The sequence below is a fragment of the Dama dama genome, chromosome 5 (genome assembly GCF_033118175.1).
Source record: "Dama dama isolate Ldn47 chromosome 5, ASM3311817v1, whole genome shotgun sequence".
NCBI lineage: Eukaryota > Metazoa > Chordata > Mammalia > Artiodactyla > Cervidae > Dama > Dama dama.
Genome location: NC_083685.1, coordinates 15,173,775 through 15,197,973, shown reverse-complemented (window position 1 = coordinate 15,197,973; position 24,199 = coordinate 15,173,775). Strand labels below are relative to the sequence as shown.

General features: G+C 49.7%; 1 protein-coding gene across 1 annotated transcript in view; it reads left to right on the top strand.

The window, feature by feature from the left end:
• The window catches only part of NOS1 (nitric oxide synthase 1), a 192,328-nt gene that overhangs the window by 91,828 nt on the left and 76,301 nt on the right, over positions 1–24,199 (top strand). The window contains exons 2-3 of the mRNA XM_061141872.1: positions 6,703–7,857; positions 21,806–21,932. Coding sequence (XP_060997855.1) covers positions 7,133–7,857; positions 21,806–21,932 — 852 coding nt within the window. The 5' untranslated portion in view covers positions 6,703–7,132. The remainder of the gene's footprint in view (positions 1–6,702; positions 7,858–21,805; positions 21,933–24,199) is intronic.

Below are 24,199 nucleotides of genomic sequence, written 5' to 3'. Positions count from 1 at the left end.
TGTCTAGGTTTGTCATAGCATTTCTTCCAAGGAACAAGCATCATTTCATGGCTGCGTGACCATCAGCAGTGATTTTGGAGCCCAAGAAAATAAAATCTGTCAAGGTAGTCAGTGCAAAGTCTGTCTCCCTCCTACTAGTGATGTCCAGAATTCCATCTAAGATGTAGCCAGTGACACCCATTCCTTCCAGAACATTCTCTCCACTTACCATGTACAGAATGTATGCTTTTGCACCATTCTTCTTTCACCTAGTGGTATATCTTGGAGCTCATATCCCACCTGTAAAAAGAGATCTGTGTCACTTTTTAAATGAAACGTGTTGCACAGGTGGGTTAGATTTCAAATGACATTCAGACAGCTAGCTGTTGGGTTCTGGACAACCAGCCTAGGTGACACCCTACTCTCTCTCTTCACATGGTTTGAGGTGGGTTTTCTCCCCGCCCCCCACCCACTCCTGCTATCCAGTGGTCAACCTTAATGGCAAGATGTTTGCTTTTACCCTCTGTGTCATTTTCTGACTTCTTTAGAAAGCAGAATTATCTTCTTTCTGCCTAGATTATCAGTAGATGCTTGAGGGGACCAAGGGGCAGTGGGGTGCAGGGAGGCCCTCTGGTCCAGGCACCACGAGGGTCAGACTCTAGACCTCCACTACCCAACAGCAATACAATGTGAGCACATATCTGATTTTTTAACTGTACAGTAGTTGCATATAAAAGCACTGAAAGCAACAGTTGAAGTTATTTTTTCATAATAACTGTGCTTAATCCAGTATACCCAAAGCATTATCCTTTCAACATATAGTCAATATTGGGAAATTATTGAGCTATTTGACATTCTTTTTTTTCCTCCTAGTCTTCAAGACCCCATGTAGATTTCACCCTTAGGTCACATCTCCAGGAATCAGTCACAATTTAGGGGTTCAATGGCCACATGTAGCTGGTGGCTGCTCTATTGGACAGACAGCTCTTGACACCCCAACTGTGGCTGATCCATGATGAATGAGTACCCTCCTCCCTTCTCCAGGCCTCTGTGTCCTTATTTTTGAGTGTGGGAGTTGGACAATCTTTTGGATTTTAGTGGCTATTCATCATCCTCATGTCCATGGACTTCCAGTGCTAATAATGAAATGAATGGGTAGCTTAATCTCAACCTCTGTAAAATGGAGACCATTGAATGTGATGAGGCAGGGTGAGAATGAAAAGTATGGCAGCCAATGAGGTGTGTTTGGGGGGAGGCATCGTCTTAGGGGATCGTCTTTAGGGTTAAGTGTGTGCCCAGCACCCGCTCGCTTAGAGCCAGGGCAGTCTTCCAGTTTGCTTCTCTGAACCCCAGTCCCCTTGTCTTTCTGTAATTGTTATTGTTTAGTCGCTCAGTCATGTCTGACTCTTGTGACCCCAAAGACTGTAGCCTACAAGACTCCTCTGTCTATGGGATATCCAAGGCAAGAATACTGGAGTGGGTTGCCATTTCCTTCTCCAGGGGAATCTTCCCAACCCAGGGATTGAACCTGCATCTCTTGCTTCACAGGCGGATTTTTTTTCCTGCTGAGCCAGCTGGGAAGCCCGTCTTTATGTAAAATGGGGATAAAACCGACATGTGCTTTACATGGTCACTGTCAGGATGAAATAAGACACCCATGTGGAGGACTCAGCGCTGTGCTTGTGTGAGTGCTCAGTCGCTTCAGTAGTGTCCGACTCTGCGTCCCAATGGAACTGTAGCCCACCAGGCTCCTCAGTCCATGGGATTCTTCAGGCAAGAATACTTGAGTGGGTTACCATGCCCTCCTCCAGGAGAGCTTCCTGACCCAGGAATTGAACCCATGTCTCTTACGTCTCCTGCGCTGGCAGGCTAAACTCTCCATCACTGGGAACTGCTACCATTACCGTCCTGCATGCAGATGTGGGCCCAGGATGGGGCGGGGGTGGCGTGCCCAAGGTCACACAGTGAGATGATAGTAGCAGACACTGGCCTATTTTGGCTCCCTCCTTCTTCCTGGCAGTCGTCCTCGAAAGTCAGCCGTGAATTTCCTCCACAGCAAGGTACTCCCGAAACCACTGAACTACTCCAGTGAGGCCTGGGTCCAAGTATTGTTTCCATGGTATGTGCCGTGGTGTGCACGCGCATGTGCCGTGTTTAAAATCACAGCTCCAAGAGTCGGAGGCTGGGTTGGCAGGATACCCAGCACCCACCCGTCTCCCTGTATTCTGTGCCATGTATCATGAGCGGCATGAGATTTCTCTGTGCTTTCAAGCCTCAGCCCCCTCCTGGCACATGACGTGCCTTTGGAGAGGCTGCGACAGAGTAGCAAGCGCACTGAGTCAAGGGCAGGGAGCCGGAACCATTACATATTACACGACAGTGGTAAGAAGCCATTTCTTCTGAGCACTCGCTCTGTGACATTACTGAAACCCATGCACTTACTATTTTATTCAATCCTCCCAGTTACCCAGGGAGTGAAGAATTACTTAAGGAGCCCATTTTACACATACAGAAACTGAGGTTCAGAGAAAATAAAGAACTCACCCAGAAACACACAGATAGAGCCAGAAAGGGCCTTAAAGATCTTCCCTGTGGCAGAAGGGTGGCCAGCCGTCCCGGAGGCCCAGGTTTGAGGAGACACTGTGGATACTGGGCATTCACAAAGCAGGACAGACGCGTCTCCATCTAGCATCTTAGCATATTCTTTGCAGATGTCAAACCTGATCCTGGACAGGACGGGGGTGAAGATGTGTTTGTGGGGAGGGAAAAGAGGGATATTATTAAGGGGGGTTGTCCTTAAGATTAGGATTGTCCCTGATGAAGGTTCAGAATCCACTCGCTTAGACCTAGAGCTTGTTTACCCCCGACCCTGTCTCTCAGTAGATGCTGAATATCACTGCCTCACTGAAGCCCTGCCTCTTTCCATTCCTTCTAAAGATCAAGTTGTCTTTCTCGGGACAAGGTCTAAAAAACAGCACTTCAATTTCCCAGTTCCCGTTCAGCCAGCAGCCCCACCCCCCTCTGCCAATTTAGAAAGCAGCTGAGGAAGAGAGAGGAGAGGCTAGGAGTGACCAGGGAGATCTGCGGGCTTGCCTTATTTCTTTTTTCTTAAGCCAAGTCCCAGCTCTGTCCTTTAGTAAGCTGTGTTTTTCTTATTTATTTTTTATTGAAGGATAATTGCTCTACAGAATTTTGTTGTTTTCTGTCAAACCTCAACATGAATCAGCCACAGGTATACATATATCCCCTCCCTTTTGAACCTCCCTCCCGTCTCCCTCCCCACCCCGATGCTCTAGGTTGATGCAGACCCCCTGATTGAGTTTCCCAAGCCATGCAGCAAATTCCCATTGGCTATCCATTTTACATAGAGTGATGTAAGTTTCCATGTTACTCTCCATACATCTCACCCTCTCCTCCCCTCTCCCCATGTCCTTAAGTCTGTTCTCTATGTCTGTTTCTCCATTGTTGCCCTGTAAATAAATTCTTCAGTACCATTTTTCTAGATTCCATACATATGTGTTAGAATATGGTATTTATCTTTCTCTTTCTGACTCACGTCACTCTGTATAATAGGTTCTAGGTTCATCCACCTCATTAGAACTCACTCACATGAGTTCCTTTTTATGGCTGAGTGATATTCCATGTCGCTCAGTCATGTCCGACTTGTTTGCGACCCCATGGATATAGCTCGCCAGGCTCCTCTGCTCATGGAATTTCGCAGGCAAGAATACTAGAGTGGGTTGCCATTTCCTCCTCTAGGGGATCTTCCTGACCCAGGGATTGAATCCATGTCTCCTCCATCTCCTGCACTGGCGGGCGGATTCTTTACCACTGAGCCACCTGGGAAGCCATTGTGTATATGCACCACAACTTCTTTATCCATTCATCTGTCAATGGACTTCTAGGTTGCTTCCTTGTCCCAACTATTGTAAATAGTGCTGCAGTGAACAATGGGATGCATTTGTCTCTTTCAATTTTGGTTCCCTCAGGGTATGTGCCTAGGAGTGGGATTGCTGGGTCATGTGATGGTTTTATTCCTAGGTTTTTAAGGACTGTCCGTACTGTCTTCCATAGTGGCTGTATCAATTTACATTCCCAGGAACAGTGCAAGAGCATTCCCTTTTCTCCACATCCTCTCCAGCATTTATTTTTTAATGCAGTGTTTTTTTTAATGCAATGTCTCAACTAGTTATTTTTCTTAATAATTTTACTTATTTTTGGTTGTGTTGGGTCTTTGTTGCTGTGCGGGCTTTTCTCTAGTTGCGAGGAGTGGGGGCTACTCTCTAGTTGTGATGCAGGCTTCTCATTGTGGCGGCTCTCTTGCTGCAGAGCACCGGGGCTCTAGGGCAAGCAGGCTTCGGTAATTGTGGCCTGTGGGCTCAGTAGTTGTGGTTCCCAGGCTCTAGAGCACAGACTCAGTAGTGGTGGGGCACAGGCTTAGTTGTTCTACGGCCCACGGGATCTCCCCAGATCAAGGATTGACCCACGTCATCTGCATTGGCAGGTGGATTCTTTACCACTGAGCCACCAGGAAGGTCCCTTTGGTAAGTTCTGGCTGAAGCCAGTATGGGTAGAAGCAAGCTGGGGGCCCCTACCTCCCGAAGAGCTCACCGTCAAGTCCCTTCTTGAATTAAAGAATGGAGCCCAATGCCAAACTAGAACACTCAAGAGATTTGGAGGTCCCAGCTGTCTCTGCCTTCAGCTCAACAATGAGCATCCTGGGTTTGGTACCCGGAAGAAATGGGTACCATGAGAGCTCTGGGAGAGTTAGGGAAACCAGAGCCCAGGGTGGGGACGGGTAGGGAGGTTGACCAATCCTCCCCAGTGAGGAAGGACATAGCAGTTCAGGCCGGTTTTCTCTGCAAGCCAGAAGGCCAGCAGCAAGATGCCGAAAGACTCTCAACCTGTCAACACACGGGCCACACAGGCTCACACAGCAGAGAAATGACACAGCAGGAGGGTGATGCATGAATACACAGACACAGACACACACACACATACACACACAGCGACGCCAGATGGAGAGAGCAGCCCAGGCTGGGTCTGGGTATTCATGACTCCCTCACCCACACAGAGGGGCTGGCGGAGTTACATAACGCAAGCTGCAAAAGGGAGAGGCTGAACTTGCTAACCACCACCCTCCCTTGAGGGGGATCTGGGAGGTAGTGCCTCTTTCTCGGGGTGCAGGGGGAGTTATCCTCACCCACCCCCTGCTTTCAGAGGCAGCAGGAGTTTATCGGCTGCCTCAGCCCTGGGGTGACCCCGGAAAGTGGCTAAAAGGGAAACGAGGGAGTGTCGCTTTGTCAGTAGCAGAAGATAAGGGCTCCCTCCTTGGGCAAAGGAGTTGTGAGGATGCTGACGGCAAGGGGTGCCAGGGCATAAAGGAAATGGAGGCTGGAGCTGGGGGGTAGGAAAAGAGATGAAGGGATTTCTGCTATCTCCCACCCTGCCCCACTCCACCCATAACCCACAGGTCACCTGCCCCAATCCAGACGCATAAGATGTGCTTCCATAGCTGCTCACTGGGCCCATGCCATGGGTGCACACACCTCACCTGGGCTACAGCACCTTCAGTTGGCTTCCCTGTGGTCCTTTGGTACTCCAACCGCTTCTCTGAGTCTGGTGAAGCTGGTGGGAGTCGCAAAAGTCACTAGATTATAAATTGTTAAAAACTAGAGTGTTTAAAAGCTCAGACTCAAGAATGGAGCAGATCTGAGTTCAAGTCCTCCCCCCACCATCCTTCTCCACCTGACCTTGGACAAGTCACTGAACCTTCCCAAGCTTCAGTCTTCTCATCTGTTGAAGGGTGAACTGTGAAGATCAAAGGAGGAAAAAAATACACTTTTCAAACACATGCACTCAATGAGTGTTCGCTGTCTTTTGGGATTTTTCTTGTTCCACAAATATTTGTTGCACACCAGCTCTGTGTTTATCTAACCCTAGGGGGACACAGTCCACACCTCCTAATGTTTCTCTGTTAGGATTTCAGACGTCTGTGATACACAAATGCCCTCCGGAGTTTGACGTGGGCCTGTGTCTTTGCTATTTATTATACCAATTTTGACTTATCATGGGATGGAGTGTGGCCAAGTCTGTCCTTTTGAACCTGAAATAAGTGAATCATTACAAAAATGATGGTCCTAAAGTCCAGCTGACCTCCCTCATCCGTGATTCTGTAGAAGGTGACATCATTTCCTGTTGATGGGTTTGCACTGGGGGCTTTGGGAGTGGTGGGAATGGAGAGCCCCACACCCCACAGTCCTTGTCGGTCAAGCTTCTGACCTGAGGATGGAAAAATATTGCAAAAAGCAGAGAGGCAAAGGCTGCATGACAGGGTTGGAGTGCTGACCTCTTCCAGTGAAAAAAAGATGACAGGTCTTAGGGTTCTTGCCATTTGATTTCTGGGGCTGACTCCTCAGTGGTTTCCCCAAGGAGCCCCCCGTTGTCACAGGGCTTTGATCATGGAAATGAAACCAAGCAATATGCAGCCACCTGCAAGTGTGCCCCCCCCCCCCCCCCCCCCCCCCCCGCCGCCCCAGAGGAAGAAGAATTTTGTGTCTAGGTTGTCTTCAGAACTCCAGAGCATTTTATGGCTAGACTTGTCAGTTGGCTGCATTTCCCATGTTAGTTTTAAAGGTGGTCTTGGGCATCCCACATCCATCTCTTTTTTTTTTTTTTTTTAATCCTCTTCCTCCCCTTCCTTGTTCCTTCTCTTGACCTCAGGAAGCCCCGGATCGGATCTGCCTCTAACAGGCTGGCGATGCCCAGTGGGTAGTCCGAGCTAGCATGCGTCACCCCTAGGCACAGCCACCAGACACATCTCCTCCCGGATCCGCCTGACCTGTGACGTAGGGACTCATCCCACCGCTTCCCCTGACGTCTGTCTGATCAACCATCGCTTCCTTCGAGACCGAGGAAGGAGGCAGACGCAGGAAATCATGCCACCGACGGCCCGACAGCAATGAGCGAGTGACGCCGAGTTGACGTCAGAGGCACAGAAGACCAACCGGAGAGCAGCGCCCCGTCTGGGCTCCAGCCCCGCAGCGCCAGCCCCCCGGCTCCTCCCGGCGCAGCCTGAAGCCCGGCCGCTCCTGGGGACCTGGCCTCGGCCTGACCCATTTTGAGGTCTGTGGACCCTTGGACACTAGACACCATGGAGAGCCACATGTTCAGCGTTCAGCAGATCCAACCCAATGTCATTTCTGTCCGCCTCTTCAAGCGCAAAGTGGGGGGCCTTGGGTTCCTGGTGAAGGAGAGGGTGAGCAAGCCACCTGTGATTGTCTCTGACCTGATCCGAGGGGGCGCCGCGGAGCAGAGCGGCCTCATCCAGGCCGGGGACATCATTCTCGCTGTCAACGGCCAGCCCTTGGTGGACCTGAGCTACGACAGCGCCCTGGAGGTGCTCAGGGGGATTGCCTCCGAGACCCACGTGGTTCTCATCCTCAGGGGCCCCGAGGGTTTCACCACGCACCTGGAGACCACCTTCACCGGGGATGGGACCCCCAAGACCATCCGGGTGACCCGGCCCCTGGGTCCCCCCACGGCAGCCGTTGACCTGTCCCACCAAGCGTCAGCCGACAGAGAGCAGACGCTGGCGGTGGACGGGGCCATGGGTCCCGGCAATGGGCCCCAGCATGCGCCAGACCCAGGGCAGGAAGCCGGCTCGCTCACCCATGCCAACGGCCTGGCTGCCAAGCCCCCAGGCCAGGACCCTGCCAAGAAAAGTGCCGGGGTCACCCTCCAGGGCAGCGGGGAGAACAATAAACTGCTCAAAGAGATAGAGCCTGTCCTGAACCTTCTCACCAGTGGGGGCAGAGCGATCAACGGAGGGGGACCTGCCAAGACAGAGACTAAGGATGTGGAAATCCAGGTGGACAGGTAAGCTCCTGGGGTACGTGTGTTGTACGCAAGCATGTGTGGCAACTCAGTCTCACAGCCCGGGAGCCAAGCTGAGTGTCTCAGGCATCTGAGCACACATATACCCGCTTAACCCCCCTTGCCTCTTACGCTGGAAATTGCCATTGTGAAATGCAGTGGGCATGTCTAGTGCGTACCTCTTGCCATGAAACCCAGAGCTCATAACCATGGTAGCTGAGGCCCCATCTTCCAGCACCCCCACAAGGTGGGTATTTTTGCAATCCACATTTCAAAAGTGAGAAGACTGAGGCTCAGATGGTGCAGCCTTCCCTGAGGTCACTGCATAAGGAGAGGCGCCTGGGCATGGCCGACCTGGGTGTGGATGGATGCTGAGAATCTGGGGAGAGAGAGGAAGAGCTGGGTGCTGGGCGACCCTCAGCCCAAACTGGCTCTCTCCTGGGGGCAGCCCATCCAGGGCAAGAAAACTTCAAAAGAGAGAAACTGGAGACAAAGTAGAGAATTAGTCCCCACTCCCCAAAACACTGGCATTGCTCCGATTACATGGAAGCTAAGACCAGCAGTTGAAGAACAGGGTACAGGGTATGAAAGACTTCCCTGGGGGTCCAGTGGTTAGGGCCCCATGCTTCCCCTGCAGGGGCCACAGGCTCAATGCCTGATCAGGAAACTAAGATCCCACATGCCGAGTGGTATGGCCAAAAAATTAAAAAAAAAAAAAAAAAACAGAACAGAACTGGGTACCAGCCCCGCTGTATTTGCCGGATTGGCATTTTCTGACCCTCTGGGGGAGGAGGGCGGCTACACAGTCGGTGAGGAGCAGATGGGCCAGGTGGTGGGGAAATAGGAGACCCAGGAGACACGAGTTCGATCTTGGGTTGGGAAGATCCCCTGGAGTAGGAAAATGGCAACCCACTCCAGTATCCCTGCCTGAAAAATCCCATGAATAGAGGAGCCTGGCAGGCTGCAGTCCAAAAGATTGCAAAGAGTTGGTCACAACTGAGCAACTGAGCAAACACACGCATGGAGGGGGACAGGTTTTCTCTCTGCCTTCTTCCACTCCCCTCTAAGGTCTAGTACTGACACTACAGCCCACAATGTTACTAGGCAGATCCTGTTAGCCACAGAGGGAGGCTCTGGCCTGAGGTCCCCAGAAATCCAGGCCAAGCTTTCCCAGTCCTCTTCTCAAGGACCCCTGAGAGTCCCAAGGGCATTCAGAGGTCACTGGGAAATCCTGTGGGGACCTGAATTGACTAGCTCCCAGGCCCCTGCCTGTATTCATATAGGAAGTGTTCACAGAGGACCTGCTCTGTGCAGGTACTCTTCTGGGCCCTGGACTAGACAAGGACAAGTCCTCTGACTTTGGGGGGTGACTGAAATAGACAAACCCCCTGACTTGGGGAGCTTGCAATGCAGTGGGGAAGCCAAAGAAGAAGCGAGATGTTAGCGCTGTAAATCATTAGTCATACGTGCTGAGGAGATAAATAGAGCGGGGAAGGGCTAGGAAGTGTTGGGGAGGGTAACATTGCAGGTGGGAAGCTGGCAGGTTGCACTAGGAAGGCAACATGGGAGGACCCGGAGAAAGGGGCGGGGGGAGGCTCACAGCTGCAAGGGGGAGGGGCATCCAGGCAGAGGGAACGGCAGGTGCCAAGGTCCTGAGGTGCACTTGTGCCTGCATGGGACCCAGTCCTGGCACGGCAGCCCCCAGACCGCCCACTGTGCACCCCCGTCTGTGGAAGCCCACCCTGGCTACATTGCATCCTGGGGCTTTTCCAGCATCTCACGCCTGGCCAAAAACTGAGCCAATGCCAGCAAGACCCCCAAGGAGGAACATGGAGGCTCTGTCGGAAGGCCTGTGCAGAGGGCGACAGAGGGCACCCCCTGCCCACCCAGCTCCCGCCTCCCACCCACTCCTCCTCTCTCCTGCGAGCTCCCCACTGACACCCTGGAGTCTCTGCCCCACCCTGGCCCCATCTCCACGAGAGACAGAGAGTCTTAAGCCCCGTACATAGGGCGTGGCGTGACCCTCTTGGTGGGACAGATGATTTGGGGGTCCCCAGGGGCCTCATGTCCATTTCCAGAGCTGGAGGCCAGGATCACATTCTCAGGGTTCTCCCCGTGGCAGTGACCTGGCATCTCATCCTCCCACAACCAGCACAGGAGCCACCCCCCCACCAGGCTAGAACCCACTTCCCAGGGGTCCCCATGTGACATATGTCCCCTGTGACATACTCAGTGGAGATGGCGGGTGTAGCCGTGAGGTAGTTTCTGGGCAGCCAATAGGCACTCCCAAGTCTCACCCCGTGGGCTTGAGTTCTAAGGCAGCTAGAGACTCCAGAATCAATCACTGGCCTTTTCTAAGCGGCATCGGAAGTGCCCGTCCTCAGAGGCTCCTGGGCATGGCCTCTCCCCGCCGAATCCTATACGTGCCCCGCCCATCCTCAGCACCGCCTCTTGCAGAAGCAGGAGTGAGACCATGAATAGGACCATCTCACCTTGCATGCCAGTGGAGCCCCTGGGTCTAATGTCCCGTATGCTTGGTTCTGATTCTCAACTAGGCGTGGGGTGTGAGCCTCAGAACCCCAAGGGCTCTGTTTCAGCCCCACCCCGGCCCTGGAGTCTGACTCTCCAGTTATGAAGTAGAGAAGTCCCTTCTATAGGTGGGAGCTGCATGCTCCATCCAAGGAGCGAATACTAGCAAATACCCTCTCCTAGCCGGCAGTCTAGGACATAAAGGCTGCGGACCGGGCCCCAGGCTGGGATGAGGTCCTTGAGTCCCATGAACTTTAACGGGAGCTCATTTGGTAGCCAGGCCCCAAGGGGCCTCTCCAAACACCACCTCGGGGAAGCAGCCTTTGTGTCCCCAAGAATGAGGGAGAGATAGACCCGTCTGCCAGGGGGTACTGCTCCCACAGACCCATTTCCCACCTCAGGAGGTGACATCTGAGCTCTCAGCTGCCCTCATCCATCAGGGAACTCCCTCCAGGGACGCAGCATCACCTGCAGTGTGATTGACCACAAGTAGCTGAAAAAACTGCTTTGGTAGAGATACGTTTTGGGAGGAAGTGACCCAGGGCAAGGATGTGCCTCCACAAAAGCCACTGAGATGAATGGCTCTAAGGATGAGTAATATTGTGTAATAGCATGTGTTCCCCCCCGGCTCCATGGCTGGATGCAAAGCTCCTCCCCTTCACTCTGTTTTTTTAACAAATATTTTGAAATGCCCCCTTCACTAACCAGAAGCTCCTTCATGGAGCATGTAGCCTACCCACACTTTACATTTTTTAAATCAGTATAATGCCCTAATGATAAAATAAAGGCGATAGAGCATAAAAGTCATTTATAATAAAAGAGCCTGTAATTTAACATATCAGCGCACAGGCACGGCTCCACCAGAATGTCACATGTTGGCACCTAAAGATAGAATAGCTGCAAACACGATGCAGATTGACACAGGTGTGTTGTGTTGGCAACTCAGACACCACCTGCAACACAGCGTCACCTTGGTGATGCGATTTTCCCAAATGGCGAATGATTCCTGGTAAAACGATGTCCTGTCTTTGATTTCCCAATAGTTGCAAGTTCAGTAGAATTTAAAGTTGAATTTATACATAAACCCACATTGAGATTTTGGCTGAGAAATTGAAGCATGTTTCATGTTTTTATTTTTGTTTTTAATCTAAGCAGATGTCCAAAGTCTGCAAGGCAGTCAGGACCCTTCCTCTTGAGTGGCTTTGTCATTTGTGTTGCCAGGGTGTCCCTCACCCATGACATCACCTCGCTCCCACTGTGATGTCAGAAGCATCGGCCATCGTCGTAACAACCTCAAAAGCGCCCCCACAGATTGCAAAGCTGTCTGCTCACGGCTAAAATAAGTGTCTCGTTATGAATCAGTGTCCCAAGTCAGGAAACGCAACCCCAGAGGCAGCATGTCGTTCAGAGCCCATCTCGGGGCTGCTGGCCTGGGAATGTTCAAGCCCCACAGCACACACGGCTGCCTGGAAATGACTCATCCTCCCAGGCCCATTTCCATCCAGGCTGCTTTTGGGGGTGGGGTCAGACCAGCATCCTAGACGCATCCTAGCTGCCGGGTGACAGTGAAGCCAGCAGCCCGCTGGGCCCAGAGCCCCACTCCCTGTCCCACTCGGCATCTGTGGCTTCTGGGTCCGAGCGGAGGCTGGGCCATCACTGGTTCTCCGCAGCGACCTTGACTCCTCTGCTCTCTTGGCCTCATTTTCCTCCTTCCATCCTTCTTTCCTCTTGGACCTGGACTTATTCCCTGCTGCAGCTAGTCCCTTTCCCTCAGGGGGCACCCCTGTCCTGTTGTTTGAGGTGTCAGCCCGTGTTTGGGGAGATAAGTGATGTTGACTTGAGACAGTCTCCTCCTTTCATCCCAGGAGGAGGGAGGGGGCCCTGGCAGGCAGTGACAGCAGGTGAAGGGTGATCAGGAAGGGAGGCGGCGAATTCGGGGCCTTCTGTACTTGGGAGCGGTCACTTTAAAATGCTGCATGTCAGAGGATATCCAGGTTGCTCAGCTTGCTGCCCTGAAGGAGGGTTCTAAAGAGGCCAAGGTCCACGGTCCAGCATCCATCTGGACCAGCCGGCCAGCCACCTCGCCCTGCGCTCTGATAACTCCTCATCCGCTTGCAGGGCCCTCCCTTGGTTACTTATAGGAGTACCTTCACAACAGTCACCTCTTTAGAACCTGTATGAATGCAGCTCCCGATGTAGGACCTGTGGTTCTAGCCCCCGCCTATAGAAGAAGGAACTGAAGCTCAGAGAGGTGAAGCAACTTGCCCAGGGTCACACAGCACTCGCCACAGGATTCTATCCAGGTTCCACCTAGAAATCTCACAGTGAGTGTCTAGAGTTTAAAAAGAAACCAGACAAGCCAATGTGGCTGGAGGAACAGAAGTCGATTTTAACCCTAGAGAATCAGCTTTTTGGTGGGGAGGGGGCCTCCTCCTGTGACAAGCCTGAGTTTCATCCCCGTCATGTTAGCCAGCCTCTGCTGAGCACTCCAGGTGGGCCTGGCCCCAGGCTATGGTTTTCACATCAAGTAATTCACTTACTGCACATAGCACCCCATTTTCCTGATAGGAAACCAAGGCTCAGAGAGGTGCAGTCACTTGTGCCAGGTCACACAGCCAGCCTGCAGCAAAGCCAGAACTTGAGCCTAAGCCCACGTTCTTGACCTCTAATAAGCTTGTAGATTGCACTGTTGGCCACAGTGCCCTTAACTACTAGCCATCAAATTTCTGAGGATATCAGAGTATTTTCTCAGACTGGAGGGGAAACCAAGGCCCTGAGGTTGCCATCTACTAAAGACAGCCTCCCTAGAGAGATGACCTTCAGATTAACCAATGTCAGCACTGATGCCAGGACTGTCTGCCTTAGAGACCCTCCTCCTAGGCTGCACTTGACCTTTCTCATGGCTGTGGATCACTCTGGTGGCATTTTCATTTTTTCTTTTCTACTGTTTTTTTTAATTCTTTCTCTATTTTGGGGGGCATTTTTCAACTCAGGAATTAACTCTGATAACTTTGCCATCATGCAGAATCTGGGAGCAACTTTTCATGCTCACCGTGACCATTCGAGTGTGAGTGACTTCCTGCACCGCCCCCCACCACCATGCATTCTTTCCCAGGCAGGGGACAGGGGTCCTATTTATACCAGTTAATGTGCTTGCTCTGTGCCCTCCTCCCATGGATGTCCCTGCCACCTGGTCTGGTGGGCACCCAGCCCCTCATTCTGGAGGAGAAATAAGCTCACTCACCTCAAATTGCATGTCACTGATGGTTTCTCAGCATCTCTCAGTCACTGGATATTTATGGAGCATCTATTCTGCCTCAGATACTGTCCTCAGAGCTGGGGATCCACTGATGATCCACTACAGAGTCATCTCATAGACAACACGCAAGGAATAATAAATAGACACATGCAGTCGTTTTAGATAGTGATACGTGCTGCGAAGGAGATAATACAGTGGTTTCAAGAGAAGTGGCTTGGGGTTGGGTAGCATGTTAGATTGGAAGTTTGGGGAAAACCTCTCTGCAGGCATCTGTACCAAGGCCAGAACCATGCAAAATCTAGGCAGGGGTTGTTCATGGCAGAGGGCACAGCCAGAGCAAAGGTCCTGAGGCAGGAACGAGGTTGGGAGGCCTTGAGTGTAGCAAGTAGGAGGAGAGTGATAAGCAGTAAGGTCAGACATAGACCCCGGGGCAGGACCATCAACCATCCCCTCCTCGCTCGTTGTATCCGCCATCATTCCTGTGGCTGCTAATGTATGACCACAACCTTGGTGCCTTAAAACAACACACCTTGGAACTTCCCTGGTGGTTCAGTGGTTAAGAATCCACCTTGCAATGCAAGGGACATGGGTTCAATCCCTGGTCGGGGCATTAAGATCCCACATGCCATGGGGCATAGCCAAAAAAACTTTTTCTTAAAAAGTGAATTTGTGGCAAAACAGATAAATCAAGATATTTTACATTAAAACCTATTCCCAGCGTCTCAAAAAAAAAAAAAAAAGATATATCAGAGGGGCTGTTAGCAAGAAGTCACATCCCAGTAAGACAATTGGCCTCAGGAGCTGGGATCCAAATTCAGCCCCATCCCCCATAGCCGGGGACCTACAGATGTGAGTTGGAGAATCCTGCCCAGCTTTTGTGATCTTAGGAATGAGAGTTATGGTTGTTTTTGAGCCCAGAGGCCCTTGCCTCACTTCTCAGCTACAGCGCTCACCATGGAATTCCTGCTCTGAAGAGCGTACCTTTATCAAGAACTACCCCTCCCAACTCCCACATGATGGAATCTAGAAAGAAAGCTGCACAGAGACCCCACACCTGCTTGCACAGCCCCCCAAATCTTCCTGCTTCGACTCAGCTCTCAGAATCTGCAACCAGGTAGAAGCAGAAGCCAAAGACCATTGGAGTGTGGAGGGCGAGGCGGGGGAGTCGGAGAGAGCGTGGTGTCTGTGGAGAGACACGGGCAGGGCTTCCTGCCAGGACCAGCTGCTCCTCGGCGGCCTCCTCGCCTGGTTGGGCCAGAGCGGGCGGCCCCCACCTCCAGGCTGCGCCCTGCACCCAGGCCTGGCCCACCTGCTCCCCATCCTGGGTCCTTGGTCGGGGGAGATTGGTGGTCAGCATGGGGCCAGCCGATACACGTGCAGACTGCCTGTGGAGTCCAGCCTGGGACCCCCATCCCCATGCCTGAGAGATCAGGGAGCCTCGGTTGAAAGGATCTGGCAAAGATCCTCAGAAAGTTTAGAGATGCTAGACCTACTCTTGGCTTGAGTATGAGGATCCAACTAGTGAAGTGGAAGGAAAGGGCTTTAGTTTAGTTCTTGCCAAGAAGCAAGATGCTCGCCAGGTAGGAGGGAGGGCCTCACACTAAGGCGGGGGGCGGGGGGGAGAAGAGCTGGGGGCGGGCGGCGCTTCCAGCCAGGAGGGCACCTGGCTGCTCACTGCACGCGTCTAGCCCAGAGTTCTCCCAGGGAAACAGGTCTTCACAGCTGTCTCTGGCTGATGTGGGTGCTTTTGACAATGCAGAGTCCAGGCTTCCCACTATTTCAGACTCTCCGGAGATGGGCTAGGGGAAATTTTAACAAGCCCCTCAATTGATTCTGATGCACCCTGACGTTTGAGAACCACCAAGCTTGACCACATGATGGCTCTGGCCTTGCTGGTCTGCCACAATGCCAGATTCACTGGAGGATGTCTTTTCAGGGGAATAAGAACACCAAGCAGATGTGGGAGCCGCTGAGCGAAGGCAGGTTCCTCAGTCTCGTCTGGGAACAAGGGACAGCTAGTAAATAAATCCTCATAGATCCCTGGGTGGGTATGGGTCAAGGATGGGAGAGCTGGGAAGCATGGGTTTGGGGTCCTTGATTGAAGCTAAGCCCTGCTTCTCAATAGGGAGGAGTCTAGTTCCTCCCCTCCCCACGGGGACATTGATCGACGTCCTGGGATGTTTTCATTTGTCACAGCTGGTGATAGAGATGTTACTGGTGTCTAGTGAGGAGAGACCAAGGATGCTGTTAAACATTCTCCAATGCACAGGGCAGCCCCCACCACAAAGAATTATCTGAACCCAAATTCCAGTAGTTACAGGCTGAGAATTTCTGATCTAAACCAAGATCCCTCAGGCAGCTGGGCAGGACCAAGACTCAAAAGTAACTGGCCAAGGAGAGTCACCATTCAGGCTTCTCAGAAGTCAAGCCAGGCCCCATCTACCTCCATCTGTGGGCTCCCAGTGTATTAACTTAAATGAAGAAATGATAACCCAGAGTTACCAAAATTGCATTTAGTGGATAAACACATTCACTAACTACCTACCTACCACCACCTCATTTGGGGGGAAACATTCGATATCTAAATTTGAGGTTCTTCGTGAGTGTGAAATCCAATCAAATGCCCCCCCGCCCCCAAGCCCTGTTCTCAGTGATTCTCAATGAGGAAGGCAGCGAGAGACATTTGATTGCAAAACGTCCTTTGCTTCTCACTGGTGGTGTGATCTTGACAAGTTACCTAATCTCTCTGGACTTCAATCACCACAAGTTAAATGTTAGTTGCTCAGTGGTGTCCAACTGTTTGCAACCCCGTGGACTGTATGTAGCCCAGTAGGTTCCTCTCCATGGGATTCTCCAGGCGAGAATACTGGAATAGGTAGCCATTCTCTTCTCCAGGGGATCTTCCTGACCCAGGGATCACATACAGTTCATGTTTGGTCAGAGCTGACTGTATACTAGGCATTTTACAAGCATGATCTTATTTAACTCCCAGGAGAGGTGGTGTGTGAAATGGGCCTTGTAACGGTGAGTAGGAGTTGACTCTTAACAGAGGGGAGATGAAAGGGCATTCCAGGGAGGGCAAGGATAGATGTAGGAGTGGACATAGTGTGCTCCCTGGGAAGAGAGGGGAGTGGAGGCCGGGGCTAAGAATGATGGAAGGTGGGAGTCTGGAAAGGAAGCAGAGAATTCCCAAATCCCTGGGCTCTGTAAACAAGACATAATAGCTCAATGGGCAATTTCTCAGCCATAAAAAAGAATGAAATAATGCCATTTGCAGCAACATGGATAGACCTAGAGAATATCGTACTGAGTGAAGTCAGTCAGACAAAGACAAATACCATATAATACCACTTATATGTGGAATCTGAAAAATGATACAAATGAACTTATTTACAAAACAGAAATAGACTCATAGATATAGGAAACAAATTTATCTAGCGGAAGGGGGAGATAAATTAAGAGTGTGGGGTTAACATTTGCACACTACTGTATAGAAAATAGTTTTTTAAAAAAAGCAAGGTTGTACTGCATAACACAGGAAACTATACTTAATATCTTATAATAACCTGTAATAGAAAGGAATCTGAAAACATATATGTGTGTGTGTGTGTATGTGTGTATCAGTGAATCGATTTGCTAGACACCTGAACTAACACAACACTGTAAATCAAATATACTCTCTGCTGTGCTGAGTAGCTCAGTGGTGTCTGACTTTTTGTGACCCCAGAGACTACAGCCTGCCAGGCTCCTCTGTCCGTGGGATTCTCGAGGCAAGAATACTGGAGTGGGTTGCCATTTCCTACACCAGGGGATCTTCTCAACCCAGGGATCAAACCCATGGCTCCTGCATTAGCAGGCAGATTTTTTACTACTGAGCCACCTGGGAATCCTTGTATATAATATATGTGCATTTATATATATATGTACATATATATGTGTGTATGTAGTATATATACACATATATATGTATATGAACCCATGAAAAAGAAATGGCAACCCACTCCAATATCCTTGCCAGGGAAATCCCAGGGACAGAGCACCTTGGCAGGCTACAGTCCATGGAGTCCCAAAAGAGTTGGATACAACTTAATGATTAAACAATAGCAATGTATGTATGTATGACTGAATCACTTTGCTGTACACTTGAGACTAATGCAACATTGTAAGTCAACTGTCCTTCAATTAAAAGAGAAAGTGTCTGAGTGCAGACATCCCTGCCTGTGTCCCCATAAGCCCCCAGGGAAGATGCCCCTTTCTCAGTTAGGAGCCGTATATGCCTTCAGTCTTTAGAGACATTAAGGCTTTGGCCAGCACCACCCAGTGCTATAGCCACTAACTATATATGGCTAATTAAAGTGAAATAAAATTAAAAATTCAATTAATCCCTCAGTGACAATAGGTGCTTTTTTTTTTTTAGCTGAGCCACATAGAGGATCTTTGTTCCCCACCAAGGGATTGAACCCATGACCCCTGCAGTGGAAGCGCAGAGTCTTAACCGCTGGATGACAAGGGAAGTCCCTAAGCACATTTCAAGTATTCGGTTGCCTCATGTGGTCCATGGCTAAAATACCAAAAACGCAAGCAGACGTGGAATGTTTCCATTGACTCAGAAAGTTCTCCTAGACCGTGCTGACTTAGAGGAATCTTGACTGTTTTAGAAAGAACTAGCATTTTCCTTTCTCTTGTTTCTGTCTGATCAGCCTACAGACACATCAGTAGTCAAAGCAGTAGCAGATGCCACAGGCTAAGTGCTGTGAGCCTTACCTCCTGTTGCAGTAACCCCAGGAACTGGGTTTTATTATTAACCCTATTTTAGAGATGAGTATACTGAGAACTAGAAAGCTTAAGTGGCCAAAATATCCAAAGCCACACAGCTTACAACCAGCAAAGCTGAGAGTTGAACCCAGCTCCACCCAATCCACAGCCCATGGATCCCACTGCCCGTATAAACCTAGCAAACAGACACATCCCAGGCTAAGCTAATTCGTGGCAATAAACTGCTCATCTTCCTCAGAGCTGACTTTTACTGAAAACTTGGGGCTGGGAGAATCTACGTAAATCTACTCCTGATTTTGTCCCTGGATGCAAAGAGGCAAAATAACTTCTTGTCAGGTGCTGAAGGATGTTCCCTGTGGTCCCATGTTAAAAATATTCTTGTTTTAAATTGGAGGATAATTGCTTTCCACTGTTGTGTTGGTTTCTGCTGTACAATAAAGCAAGCCATACCCCCTCCTTCTTGAGCCTCCCTCCCATCCACCCCCATCCTACTCCTCTGGGTCATCACAGAGCATGGGGCCTGGGCTCCCTGTGTTACTCAGAAGCTTCCCATCAGCTCTCTCTTTTATGCACGGTGGTGTATATATTTCCATGCTGCTCTCTGCTATTCTTCCCACCCTCTCCTTCCCCTGCCATGTCCTCAAGACCATCCTCTACACCTGCATCTCTATTCCTGCCAGGCTAACAGGTTCATCAGTACCATTTTTCTAGATTCCATAGATATGTGTTAACATATAACATTTGCTTTTCTCTTTCTGACTTCATTCTGTATAACAGGCTCTAGTTTCGTTCACCGTATTACAGTTGTCTCAAATAAAAATATTCTTCCCCGGCTCATCACAGGGCTCTTACCTAAGTTTGTGTTGACAAAACACTTCAAATATATTATTTAAACAAAAGTGTTAAAGGCTTTTTTTTAAAAAAAAAAAAAGCAAAGGATGATGATAAACGCACCTCTCCCTGCAGATTCACACAAGACAAGCTGTGTGAGCCGTTTAAGGGTCACCTGGGTAATCGTAGCCTGTAATCTTTGTAAACTGGCCTCATTCAGTGAGAGATGCTGGATTCCTAGCTCTTTAGCCTCTGGCTTATCCTATGCATCCTGACTCGTTTTCCCAGTCTGTTTACAAAAAAGGAAGGATCTGGGCCGAGCATCAGTCAGACCTAGTTTCAAATCCCAGCTCTGCTTTGTGTTTGCTGAGAAACCTTGGGAAATTAACATAACCCCTCTGGTCTCAGTTGTTGCATCTTTAAAATAGGGAGGCTTTTAATATCTGCTGAGAGGAATGAAATAACTTCTGTGCTGGTACCTGGTACATTACCAACACTCAAACAGCGCTAAACTCCTCTCTTCTCTGCTGATTCCCCACTTATGGTCACATGACATCCTCGGAGCTGGAGTTTTAGCACTGAGAGGGGCTGCGTGACATTTAGAACATCCGTCTCCGCAGACAATGGCTCTGTTTATCACCACGTAGGTAAACCGCTGGCTTGGGAAATGTCTGTAATCAAGAACCACTCCTGCTGTGTTTTGGTGACATTTTTAAGAGAGTAAAACATGATGTTCCCTCTTACAACTGCAGACCTCTCCAAGCAAGATGAGCAGGAGTGGTTTCAGCATGGGCCACCAGGAAGCGGCCAGACAAAGCAAGGAGGGCCTTCTGGGTGGCTCCGTCCGAGCAGCCAGAGGGGCCACCTAGGGCCTTACACTCAGAGCCCGGGCCCTGGCCCCTGAGTCATCCCAAATGACTGTCAGCACCAGGTTGGGAGCTGGGGGAATTTATGGAGCCAAGAGTCCCCGAAGCTGGGAATATAGGATGGAGAGCTGGATACGGCCAGCCTCCACACCTGGGACCAAAAGTGAGATGGACCACAGAGCAAGCCACATTGCCCAAAGTTGGGGAACAGACAGATGCCATTGAGTGAAATGGAGGGAGGTTAGAAAGAGGCAGACAGTTAGAAAGCAGGAGGGCAGAAGGATGGAGACGAGGTGGGGCAGGTTGGGAGGTCTGGATTTTGACGCAGTCAGTCCCATCTCAGCCACGACTTCCCTCCAGCTCAGAGGATGGTCAGCCTGTCTAGCCAAGATAGCCTCTTCCTGAACCTATCTGAGTTCAAGGGCAGAGAGCCAGGAAAGCTTCATGCTTAGAGTCAGGAATATGCCTGGGTTTGAACCCCAACTCCTTCAACCCTGACTGTGAGACTTAGGTGAGTGGTTTAACCTCTGTGAGCCTCAGTTTCCTCATCTGATAATGATCACAAGGGTGGTGATGGTGGTCATGAACATGGTGATGGTCATGAAGATTCTGATGGGATGAAGGTGATGGTGATGAGAAGGATGAGAATGATTTTGGCAATAATGTTGGTGATAATGAAAATGATGATGTCAACATTGGTGTTGATGAGGGCACTTTTGATGGCGGTGGTGACAGCGATGCTGATGCTGATAAGGAAAATTTGGATGGTGATGTTACCGATCATAAGAATGATGGTGCTGATGGTGGTGATGATAAGTGAGGGTAATAGTAACAGCCTCCACTTCAGAATAAACGTGACGAGTAGGCTGGAAAACCAACTCAATGAACCTGAATTGGAGCAAACTCTGGGAGATAGTGGAAGACAAGGAAGCCTGGTGTGCTACAGTACATGGGGGGGTCACAAAAAGTCGGACACAACTTAGCAACTGAACAACAGTGAGAGACTGCAATACCTTGAGTGACTTAGCTTCTGTCTCACTTATGCCATCTGTACAACAGTGACAAACATTCATACTGACCTCATCGGGCTGTCCCAAGGACTAAATTCACTAAAACATATAAGTGCTTGACACACCAGTAAGTTCTTAATCAACACTGACAGTATTAATAGTTTTTTTGTTGCTGTGTTCCCCTTATTTTCAGAATCATTCCTGTGTGTCCTGGGCTGGTACGATTAGCCTTGTGATCAGTGCTTAGTTGCCGTTGGCCCACAGGACTGGTTTTCTGACCTATCCCTCCTGCTTCCTGTGTCTTCTACCATTAGGTTTCATAGATGCTAAGCTGTCCAGGGGTTCTACATGGGATTCTGCTAGGAGAGGGGCTTCCTGGATTCCTAGATCAGGAAATTGGGGGCAGGGGAGGGAGAAACAAAGTGTATGTCACAGTCATCCTGAAACTGTCTCCGCACAATGGGTATGTGCCAGCCGTGGGTGCCAAGTCAGTTGAGCTCACCTTCACGCTTGATCCTGCGAAGCAGCAGGCTGTGGACCCAAAGCTCCTTGGCTACATGGAGGGTCATGTGGGTGAAACCCTGAGGGTTCGTCACGGACTCAGGGCTTTCAGACCAGGGTGACCAGCCGGTCACTCCAGATGTCACGTCTTCCTCAACCTCTCCCGCCTTGCCTTTCAGAGACCTGGACGGCAAATCACATAAACCTCTGCCCCTCGGCGTGGAGAACGATCGAGTCTTCAATGATCTGTGGGGGAAGGGCAACATGCCCGTCGTCCTCAACAACCCGTACTCAGAGAAGGAGCAGGTATGTGGCGGTGTCAGCCTGGTACCCACACTCCACGGTTCCCTGAATGTTCTTGGGAAGACAAGTGCCAAGCCACCTTGGGGAAAAAACCAGCCTTTGTGGCTGGAGAAATGGCATGGGGGCTGAGGCTAGCAGCACTTACCCTGGACTGTGGCTTTGGGCTTTGATTTGGTGGGTTTTCTTTGCTAGCTTGCCAGTTTTCAAATTTTCATTGTTTCTACCGGGAAAGATATTCACGTGATTCTGAATTTAGAAGGTAAAAAAGATAGATGGTAAAAGCTTCTTCTCATTCCCGCATCCCAGCCACATAGCTTCACTCCCCAGAGGCAAGCAGTATTCATTATTCATCATTTTTGTAGTCCTTTTAGCAATATTTTATGCATAGACAAACAAATACATACACATTATTATCATATGTTTTTATACAGATGAGAACACATCACACATATAGGAAAACCTCATGCTATTGCACTTCATTTTATTACATGTATTATTTGTGTGTGTGTGTCTGTGTGTGTGTATGAATTGAAGGTTTGTGGCAACCCTGCATTGAGCAAGTCTGTTGGTGCCATTCTTCCAACTGCATTATTTTTAAGCTAAAGTATGTGCATTTTTAGACACAAGGTTATTGCACAGCATATAGACTACAGCATAAGAAGTACAGAATGGGCTTCCCACGTGGCGCTAGTGGTAAACAACCCGCCTGCCAATGCAGGAGATGTAAGAGATGCAGGTTTGATCCCTGGGTTGGGAAGATCCCCTGGAGGAGGGTATGGCAACCTAGTCCAGTATTCTTGGCTGGAGAGTCTCATGGACAGAGGAGCCTGGTGGGTTACAGTCCATAGGGTCACAGAGAGTCAGATACTACTGAAGCGACTTAAGATGCACACACACATAGTACAGTATAAAAATGCATGTAACCTTTATATGCACTGGGAAGCCAAAAAGCTTATGTGACTCACTTTATTGTGATATTTGTTGGATTACTATTGGTCCAGAAATGAACCCACAATATCTCCACCATATGCCTGCATTGTTTTGTACCTTGTTCTTTCATATATCAATGTGTCTTGGAGACTAGTCCTGATTAGTAGGTGAAGAGAGTCCTGGTTCTTTTTTCGTGGCTGCATAATATTCCCTTTTATGGCTCTGCCATATTTATTGAACCAGGCCTCCAAAATGAACACATGGCCCATCACCAATATTTTGCCACGACATCACTATAATGAATGACCTTGTGCAAATACCTCATTGGCAGATGGGTGGGCTTATCAAAAGAATAAATTCCTAGAAGCAGTTGTTGAGTCAAAGGTCATATACAGTTGTGACTTGGACAGAAATGGCCAGATTGCTCACCACAGAGGTTGCACCATTCCTATCTGATAAGTAGGAGAATGACTATTTCCCCCCAGCCTTCCCAGCTTGGAGTGTTACCAGACTTTTCAGTCTTTGCCAATTTGCTGAGGAGGGTTTTGACAACAGAGTCAATATGGTTTCCTGAGAATGTCTGGATCTGGCTAGAGATTAGCAGAGCCTGTTTCTCACCTGCCCAGGCAGGTAACAGAGCAACCCTGGTGAAGCATGTGAATTTTCCACCCCTCCCCTGCACTGCAGCAAAGTACTACTGGAATGGCCATCTTCTTCCTTCCCTCCACCCACTTCAAGCCTTGGATGGCACAGGCTGGGTTGCCAAGCTCGTTCTTTCAATGCTTAGTCTTTGGACAGCACTTTTCACCACCAACCCATGTAAGCAGTGACCCGTAGCCTCTATGCGTAGCTTCATGGGGGAGAATGGTACATTCCAGAGCGTCAGTGGAACTTGCTTTCCTTAGCTGCCAATGGCTGGCCAGGAGAAGGACATCAGGGATGCAATAGTAGGCCAGACCCATGATGCCAGTGGCCAAGCACTCTGTCTCCTACAATGACACCTAGGAATGTTTGGTGGACAAGGCACAATTTTAGTTTTCTATTACGCTGTCCTCAAAAATCCAGGTCATATTGTGAGTGTGAGGACTATTGTTATCCATCAATGATTAAGTGAACAAATAGATCTTGAGTTTTCTTCATATTTTCTCAATTGAAAGTAAAGGGTGTTGCCATAATGCAAACCCTCCCAAGACAAAGGAGGGCAGAGAGAGGCAGACTCAGGCCAGATCCAGGCTGTAGACATGATTTGTTAGGTTTGCACTATATTGTCCTATAGATAACTTATATTTATATTTTGAATTTATGCCAGTCTTTCAATTTTTTATGTTAACTATCATATT